Here is a 10,408-nt window from a genome sequence, read left to right on the forward strand (position 1 = left end):
GTGTTGATTAGTTGAGGCAAAGACCAGGTTACCCACAAAGCCAAAAATGTTTACTATTTGACAATTTACAGAAAGAGTTTCCTGACCCTGCCTCAAAAGAGTCCAAGGGTCAGAGAGAGAAAGTATGTTACTTGGAATTTCCTTTCAGATTGCCCTCCAAATTCTATTGGTGTTCTATGATGACCATATGAATGTGCCTTCTACACCTCCTACTATAGGGAGTCTATTGACTGAAGGACCAAAACCACTGCAATTTGAAATTCATCATTGCATGTGCATCAAAGTGATGTCTCACATAGAATTCCCCTAACCAATGACTGTGTGTGACAAGGATACTAAGGAAGACCACTTTCTGGGGTCATGGGACATCTTGGTAGGCTCCTCGGTCAGCTGATTTGTTTTTGTATGGCAATATAAGATACTTTCACTCAGCCTTTTCTCTCTTTTTAACTTGGAGTTAGACTTGTATTGTGGTCTGACTGTTCTCTCAATCTATACTGATAGTCTTCTTTACTTTCTTTCACACAGATATTACTTCAAATAATATTCTTACCTGTTAAATTCCATCTTGGCATCTGCTTTGCAGAGAACCGAGGCTATTACAAATTGACACTGAGAGTGGTACAAGGGGTAAGATAGAAAATTGGGACTAGTTTACTTCCTGCCTGGTAGACAGAGAATGCTCTTCTGATTGGTAGGTGGGGCAGGATAGTACCTGGGGAGAGGTAAATATTTTCATTGCTAAATATTTTACCAATGGTGGGAAATTTTGTATTAAGTACAATTTGAAAAATATTGAGGAAGTAGTGCCAACAATGACAGGAATGTACTAGTTACTGGGAACTTGTCTTTATGTTCTATACTAGTAGAAGGATGACAGAGTCAGTAACAAGTATTTAGTAGCTAAAAGGGAGAACCAGAGAGCCTTAGTGGTAGTAGTATATAAAGAGACCTTCCTCACTAATAATGAAAGGAAAGATATAATTGAATGGCAGGCTGGAGTCTCAGGGCTCCAAGGATGTTTTAATATTCAGCTAAGACAGGTCTGTTATATATAGATCAGGATCTTTGTAGAAAAAACATGGAAACTTGAAAACTGAAACAGAGCATTAACATACAGATAAATGTTATTGAAGGTGACTCAGTAATCTTTTTTTGACCTTCTGGACAGGCAGAGATCCATGCAGAGTTCCAAGACTACTTCTGTGACAAAAGATGCTATAGAAGCATCTGCCCCCAATGACAACAGATGTCCCCATCCCATGACATACCTCCTCTCCTCTTCCTCTTTCTCAGGCTAATACATAGGGCTAAATCACTGCATAACACAGCTAGGTACATTCTAGAATTCTTACAAGAAGAAAAAAATACATAACCCTGAATAATTACAGGACGTAGCTGGCATGTATTGGTGGGATACAGGGATAATCTGTGAAATTAAATTTTGAGTATGTTTGATCAAAGGTGTTAGAATATAAGGCTAGATGATCAGGAATTAATTCACTTTTTTAAGGAATGGAACTGAATACACATATTAGTTTTCTATTGCTCAATAATGAACTACCGCAAATCGAGCAAGCAAACTCTAGCTGGAGTTCACTGAATTAGGTTTTATGTCCTAGAAATATTCCTTCATGCTTCCTGACTCTACTCTGTGGGCTCTTGGTTCTAGCTTCTGGGCTCATGGTTATACCCTCTTAGCCATCCTTACTTTTTCACGAATAGCAGCATGTGCTTGTAGTTGAGTAGTTTATCAGTCTGTTTGTTGCCAATATAATTTTGGAGGTATGTGACCCTAATCAACAGAAGGATGTAGGGAGGCTTTCAAAATGTCAGTAAGAGGGAATCATGTAAAACTAGGTGACTTACTTGGGTACTTACTGGTATTTCTTTGCCCACTATAAATAAAGATGTAGAGTAATTCCGAACTGAGAATATGACTATCAGGAGTTTAGACATTTCAGGAATGAAGTTTGGGGTTATACAACCAGGTAAACCATGGTACCTGCCTTGGTGATAGTGAATGGTGAGGGAAATTTAGAGTGGATAGTGGAGGAGGACAAAATGAATATTGTTTGCAGTCCTGTGATCAACTGCACAGGCAATGACTAGAGTTCATCCCACTAACCCCTTTCTTCTGAGTTTTCCAACTGGGAAAAAGGCCTTTAAAAATCATATGCAAGTCAAATTCTGAACCCAGGTAGAGAAATAGATTTTTGCTGTACAAAGGGTGGATTACAGACTTTGTACTAGAGACTTAGTACAAAGTAGCTCACAGACTTTGTACTAGATGGGAGTGTAACTGTAATTGCCTGAGGGTTCCCACTGCTTGCCAGGGTCATGCCCAGCAGGGGCTACTTCCAGGCAGTAACTGACAATATCCCTACAGTTACTAGGAATTAGACCCACACTTGAGAGATTTTTTTTTTTTAAGTCTGCTTATTTTAGTTCAAAGACTCTCCAATGATTTTGCTCCAAGAAATCTAGATCACCTCCACCCAACTTTCTCTTTCTTTTTTTTTTTTTTTTTATTAAAAATATATTTTATTGATTTTTTACAGAGAGGAAGAGAGAGGGATAGAGAGTTAGAAACATCGATCAGCTGCCTCTTGCACACCCCCTACTGGGGATGTGCCCGCAACCAAGGTACATGCCCTTGACCGGAATCGAACCCGGGACCCTTGAGTCCGCAGGCCGACGCTCTATCCACTGAGCCAAACCGGTTTCGGCAACTTTCTCTTTCTTATTCACTCAGGGTCAAACTTGGACTGTAGTCTGATGGTTTTCCTAGCCTACCCTGACAGTCTCCCTAGTTTCTTTCACATAGGTATTTCCACTAGTAAAATTATTTTATCTTTAATTATTCTTCGCATTACTTTCTTTGAGGACCCAGACTGACATAGCTCCCTTGGGCAAACCAAATAATGGAGATTGGGCAATGTATCCTATCAAAGCCAACTCCTAGAGGCCAACATGTGTCTCAGAAGAGTGGAGATTAGATGGGAGTGGAGTGGGTCATTGAAAACAGAATAACTAGAAAAGGGAGATATTTTCAGTTCTCCAAATAGTGGTAACTGTTTAGGTATAAACCTAGAAACACCTTTAATTAATTGTTGGTATTAAGAATGAGGTAGGTACAAAATAGCTGCCATGGTTTTATGATTAAAGCCATTTCTGTTAAATGTTCTTCCTAGTCTTGCTGTACAACTTCTTCATTCTTGGTTGTCTTTAGAGAGGCAACATCTAGAGTGGAAAGGTATTTTATAATCAGAAAGATTATTATTTAAATTCAGGCTTAACCAATTACTAACTGTGTGACTATTGGAAAGGTACAAAGAAATTGAGTTTTTGTAACTTGAATTGCAAAATGAATGTTATTACATAAATTGAGTTAAAATTGAAATGATTCCATGGTCTATTATATATAAAAATTAGAGGCCCATTGCACAGATTCATGCACATTGAAAGAAATATTTTAGAGGTTGGAGAGGGACCATGGGATATTGGCTCCAGGGCATGTCCAGCCCATCTCGTCCAGCCCATCTCATCCAGTCCCAATCAGCTGGACCCCAGCAGCAAGCTAACCTACAGTCAGAGTGTCTGCCCCCTGGTGGTCAGTATGCATCACAGTGACTGGTGGAATGGTCAAAAGAATGGTTGGAGGGACAATTAGCATATTAGGCTTTTATATATAGATAGATACCTAGAATAACTAGCACAGAGCCACCTCAACAGATGGTATTTCTTCTGGACCTAATAAAATGGGAAGAATATAAGATAGGAGTCTTACATTTCCTCCTCCCCCAGGACAGAGCTACCCCAACCTTAGTTATTGCCCTGAACTTTTCTAATGGTTTTTATTATCCAGTGTCATCATTTGCTTATCCAAGGTTTGAATGCTATGTCTTCTCTGTAACTGAGATTATAGTTTGATGAAAATAGGATATTCAGTATTTTTAAAATTAGTTGTTCTCTAAACTCTGACATGCTGATCATGAATGTTAGGCATAAAGTCTCTCTGCATGCTCTCACCTTCAATGTGAAATATGGCAAAGGCATCATCAGCTGCCCTCACTGTTTGTTGTGTGGTCCCACAGACGATGCAAGTTCTCTGCACAGGCATTTGACCATCTTGTCTCGTATTTCCTTCATATTTATACCGTAGATGATGGGATTGAGCATTGAGGGTAGAAGAAGGTAAAGATTTGCAAGGAGAATGTGGGCTTGAGGTGGGATATTGAGACCAATGCGGTGAATAAGGGAGGAAAAGAGTGCAGGCACATAAGTGACAATGATGACAAAGAAGTGGGCCGAGCAGGTGTTGAGAGCTTTGAAGGTAGCACTTCGAGACTTGAGGCGTACCACAGCCTGCAAGATGAGACCATAAGAGAAGCCAATAAGCAGCAAATCAAGTCCCACCACAAGCAGTATCACAAAGAGCCCGTAGATATGATTAGGTCTGGTGTGGTCACAGGCCATTTTTACCACAGCCATGTGGTCACAGTAGGTGTGAGGAATGATCACGTGGCAGAAGGTCAACCTTTGAAGTAGAAGAGGCATGGGAAAGACAATAATCACACCCTTCACTAGAGCTATGAGTCCCAGGCGTACAACTAAGGTATGGCTCAGAATTGTGTTGTAGTGCAATGGATCACACACAGCCACGAAGCGGTCAAAGGCCATTGCAACAAGTAGGGCTGATCGTACCACCGATGCTCCATGAATGAAAAACATCTGGGTGAAACAGGCATTGGAAGTTATGTCATGATCATTGAACCAGAAGAGGCAGAGGAGCTTGGGCATCAGAGCCAGAGTAGATATGAGGTCAGCTACCATCAGCAGGGTCAGGAGCAGGTACATTGGTGTATGAAGTGTGGATTCTGTGGCCACCAGGAAGAGGATTGCACCATTGCCAATGAGGATAGCCAAAAACATGGAGGAGAATGGAAGAGCTAGCCACAAGTGCTGTGACTCTAAGCCAGGGATGCCCATCAAAGTAAAGGTCAGGTAGCTGGAATGGTTGAAGAATAGCATAGTGAAAACTGTTGGTAGTTGTTCAATTTAGACACCTGCCAATGAGACATAGGTATTGGGTTGTTTTTATAAGTTTGGCATTTAATGTGTTGCTAAGATGGGGCTCAGAGAAAGATGGAAGAATACCTCTCTGATGTCATAGAGTGTGCAATTGGGCTTTAGGTCTATATCAAAACACTATATTATTTTCACCATCACTTTTGAATGATGTTCAGGCTTTTCCCTCTGTATGTGGGATATTTACTCTTTCCTCTCCCAGTTCAGCAATTCTACACTTAAAATTTTTTTCTAGAGTTCTGAAAATAGGACAAAATATTTTTTATTATTGGTTAAAGAATAGAAGAACCCCATAGAAAAACCAGAATTTTTTCACTGGGAAGCTTCCTAGATAAAGAGGAAATATGATTCCTTATCCCTGTTGCATTTGTGCTGAGCTATTGGGGAAAATCTTCTTTGAGTTTCTTCCTTTTTATGGGTTGTCCCTATTTCATGAATCCACTCTCTGGTCACAATTCTATTTCTCCCTGGGGCTCTCTCTTTTTGGACAAAGTATAAAAGATGTATTGCCCAAATAAAAATATCACTACCTATCAAGCTAAGCATCTATGCACTTGGCCAGTTCTCTGAAGTTTTATACATGATTCGTGCACCTTTCTATTACAACTGGCCCTAATGTGTAAATTAATTCCCTTAGTCATGAAGGGTTTACCTCAAATCAGTCCACTGGGCTACCTAAGAATAGTCATCATTAATTAAGCAGATTTTTTTCTCTTTCATGATGACTATTTTTTCCTGTCTGTTACCATCTTAGCTCCTTACCAGGACAGAAAGCATCTATAATAATAAAAGGGTAATATGCTAATTAGACCAGAAGACCTTCCAGAGCTCTGGGATCAAGGAAGCCGCTGTGGCTGCGAAGGCCTACTCTTGCACGAATTTCGTGCATCAGGCCTCTAGTGTTTTATCATTACAATCACTTTCTTGTGTTTTTTTCTCCACTTTGTTCTCTTTCCCTTAATTGTATTACTATAGTAAAGGAACAAATCCTGTTTAACCTAAATCTGTCTACTTTATATCTAGACAGGAGCAGCTGAACATGACTTCCAAGAAACACGCAACATAATCATTGATTCTAGTTTTACCACAGTCCCTAAGTGAGTTCTCATCATAGCCAGGCAAACATAAGATAACATTTTTATTCACACACTAGTAGACATGCTACTATCTTTCTTCTTCATTTCCTAGCATGCCCATCTCTCTCCTCAAAATCAGAAGGTGATCTTCCTTTCTTTTTCATTTAAAACACACACACACACACACACACACAGAAGAAACTAAAAGATACATTTCTTACTTCTCCATCATCAAAATAGCACTGATTGCATTAGTACCCATAAACTATACCTTCCTATTAAAAAGAATATCCTGCCTCATTTTTATTTCAAGTTTACTGATCTGCTTCTGAACCGAATCATATTTCCTTTCTCTACACAAAACTTTTTTCAGCAATTATACTACTGTCCCCTGCCTAATTGCCTTTTCCTTTTCTTGTGGTACTTTCAACTCTTCTCATTTACACCTCCAATTCTATCCAGGGCACCTTTAGTTTTCACTTGGAATACTGAAATAACCTCCTGGCTGCTCTTTCTGCTTTTCTTTTGCCTACACATGGCTTATTGTCTACGGAGTGTCCCTATTACCTTAAAAAATAAAAGCAACATGATACTACAATTCTTAATAGTTTCCTATTATATAAGAAATATATAATAATCAACCTGATTCTTGAAATCTTTATCTCCCTTACCTTCTACATTCTCTGTAAACTTGCTCAACTTTCAGAAGTAAGGTAGTGCTTTTAGGTATTGGGGTAGAGGTGGCAGGGTGGCTAGCAAATAAATACCAGTTAAACAGAATTTTTGGGAGCTACAGACAGACTTCACTTAGAGAACAATCTTATTAAAAGAAGGGGAGGTGTGGGTATTTTAAATTACTTATATTGGAACTTACCTGGAAATGTTCTATTATGTTCTTCCTACCAGCCTCCCTTCTGCTGATAATCAGAACCTTGTTGTTCAGAAGTTACAAATTGAATCTACCTATCTCATGTTTCACGGAACACTGTTTATTTTTATTGTTGTTGTCATTGTTGAGCTGATGTTAGTTCCTGGGAAGGGGCTTACTGCCCACTCTGGCTTCTCCTCCTGTATTTTGTCTTGAGACACAACATATAAGGCTTCTTGTTAGAGTGGACCAAGGCTCTCCCACTATATAAGAGAAAATTTAAACTCTGTTTTTATTACCCAAGAACTCTGAGCACAACCATGACTCTCCAGAGGGCAAGGAAAGAGGGTGGTGAAAAAAATAGCTCATTAGGGGATCCCGTTGGGCCTTGTATTCAAAGGGAATGAGACCTGAAAAGCCGTTCTCAGAGGAAAAGGGATAATTTTGGCCATTTCCAGTTTTCATGTAATGACGGTGTTACGTGATTTCCCTCCATTCAGTGATGCCTGTATAGATATAGCTTTAACCCTTTAAAAGAGATTTTTGAATAAGGTCATTTTCAAATAAATAATAGTCTATAGTCTTTTTGCAAAACAATTAATGTTACCTGTGAGGGAACTCAGGCACCTCTGTGCCATTATAATAAGAGAAGGACTGATTCAACAAATGATAACTTCCTATCAAATAAGAATAGAATTCTCTAAATGGACACTAATTTTAAAAGACAATAATTTTGCATACTAATGCCCCCATAATGGATTTATTTATATAACCACTGTTCAAAAAAATGAAGTGGCTATTATCAAACTTTAGGGGGCTTTTAAAAGCACAGATTGCTACATAAAAAACCCAAAAGACTCCATCAAAACACTAATAGACTTAATAAATGAATTCAGCAATGTAGCAGGATACAAAATTAACACCAAAAAATCTAGGGCCTTTCTATACACCAACAGTGAACTTACAGAAAGAGAGACTAAAAAAGCAATCCCATTTACCATCACACCAAAAAAATTAAGATATCTAGGAATAAACTTAACTAAGGAGGTAAAAGACATATATGCGGAAAACTACATAACGTTGAAAAAAGAGATAGAGGAAGATGTAAACAGATGGAAGAACATACCATGTTCATGGATTGGTAGAATCAACATTATTAAAATGTCCATACTACCCAAAGCAATCTACAGATTCAATGCACTCCTCATTAAAATACCAATGGCATACTTCACAGACCTAGAAAGAACTCTCCAAAAATTCATCTGGAATAAAAAAAGACCACGAATAGCCACAGAAATCCTGAAAAAGAAGAATAAAGTAGGAGGGATCTCAATACCAGATTTCAAGCTGTATTACAAAGCCACTGTTCTCAAAACAGCATGGTACTGGCACAAGAACAGACCTATAGATCAATCGAATAGAATAGAGAATCCAGTTATTGACCCAAACCACTATGCTCAATTAATTTTGACAAAGGAGGCATGAACATACAATGGAGTCAAGACAGTCTCTTCAATAAATGGTGTTGGGAATATTGGACAGACACATGAAAAAAAATGAAACTAGATCACCAACTCACACCATACACAAAAATAAACTCAAAATGTATACAGGACTTAAACATAAGACGGGAAACCATAAAAATACTAGAGGAACCCACAGGCAGCAAAATCTCAGACATATGCAGAAAGAACTTCTTCACTGATACTGCCCCTAGGGCAATGGAAACTAAAGAGAAAATAACAAATGGGACTTCACCAAACTAAAAATCTTTTGCACAGCAAAAGAAATGATCAACAAAACAATAAGAAAACCCACTCTATGGGAGAACATATTTGCAAATGTTATCACTGATAAAGGTTTAATCTCCAACATCTACAGGCAGCTTATACAACTTAATCAAAAGAAGATAAATGACCCAACAAAAAAAAAATAGGCAACGGACCTAAATAGAATCTTTTCAAAAGAAGACAGAAGGAAGGCTAAGAGACACATGAAAACATGCTCAACGTCACTAATTATCTGAGAGATGCAAATCCAAATGACAATGCGGTACCATCTCACACCTGTCAGAATGGCTATCATCAACAAATCAACAAACGACAAGTATTGGCAAGGATGCAGAGAAAAAGGAACCCTCGTGCACTGCTGGTGGGAATGCAGACTGGTGCAGCCACTGTGGAGAACAGTATGGAGTTTCCTCAAAAAACTGAAAATGGAACTCCCATTTGACCCAGTAATCCCACTCCTAAGACTATATCCTAAGAAACTAGAAACACCAATCAGAAAGGATATATGCACCCCTATGTTCATAGCAGCACAATTTACAATAGCTAAGATTTGGAAATAGCCTAGGTGCCTGTCAGCAGATGACTGGATCAGAAAACTATGGTACATCTACACTATGGGATACTATGCTGCCATAAAAAAATAAGGAATTCTTACCATTTGCAGCAACCTGGATGGAATTGGAGAACATTATGCTAAGTGAAATAAGCCAGTCAATGAAAGAAAAATTCCACACGATCTCACTCATTTATGGATAATAAAGAACATTATAAACTGATGAACAAAAAGATACCATAGATACAGAGACAGTAAAGCATCAAACAGACTATCAAATTACAGCAGGAAGGTTAGGGAGAGGTGGGGGAGATAAATGATCAACCAAAGGACTTGTATGCATGCGTATAAGCATAACCAATGGATGCAAAACTCTGGGGGGTGAGGGCATGTATGGGAGTGGGGTGGGGGGAAGCAATGGTAAGATATGTACACATATAATACCTTAATAAAAAAATGAAAAAAAATAAATAAAAGCACAGATTGCTGATTTCCATCCCCAATATTTCTGATTCAGTGGGTTTGGGGTGGGACCCAATAATTTGTTGTTTCACAAATCCTCAGGCGATGATACTGCTATTCTGAGACACCCCCACCCACCCTTGAGAAGCATGGGCAGTTGTATTTTGGGCACTGCAGGTAGGGACTATTTATAAGTTTTAACTGATAACATGTTCATGTTTAGTTGCAGCTGATCAGAGATGCTGATGCAAACTCTCAAGATTCCATATTTAAAGGATGTAAATCTTTTAACCTTTGTGCAGTTTTTTTCTTCTTCTCATTTCTGTCAAAATAGGGACAGCTTTTTGGTGATGCCTTTACCCTATAAAGACATAGAATTCTCTAGAGAATTCTAAATTTGCCTTTAAACTCTTTCTCTTTGATAAAGATTCTAATTAATATTATTCTTATTCATTTTGAGATGGTGGGGGCATGGTTGTAATTTTTGGTGAATATCTGATAGTATGGAGAAAATTTTGCTCTTTAGTGTTAATGTATGCTAAACAGTGAGTCTATCCCTCCCAAGCAC

The 10,408-nt window shown here is 38.5% G+C and overlaps 1 protein-coding gene across 1 annotated transcript; it reads right to left on the minus strand.

The window, feature by feature from the left end:
• Positions 1-4,071: 4,071 nt before the first annotated feature.
• LOC103303467 (olfactory receptor 52P1-like) lies at positions 4,072-5,034 on the minus strand. Its single transcript, XM_008160468.2, has one exon. The coding sequence runs from the start codon at positions 5,032-5,034 to the stop codon at positions 4,072-4,074; it is 963 nt and encodes a 320-aa protein (XP_008158690.2).
• Positions 5,035-10,408: the final 5,374 nt, after the last annotated feature.

This window comes from Eptesicus fuscus, chromosome 13, assembly GCF_027574615.1.
Source record: "Eptesicus fuscus isolate TK198812 chromosome 13, DD_ASM_mEF_20220401, whole genome shotgun sequence".
NCBI lineage: Eukaryota > Metazoa > Chordata > Mammalia > Chiroptera > Vespertilionidae > Eptesicus > Eptesicus fuscus.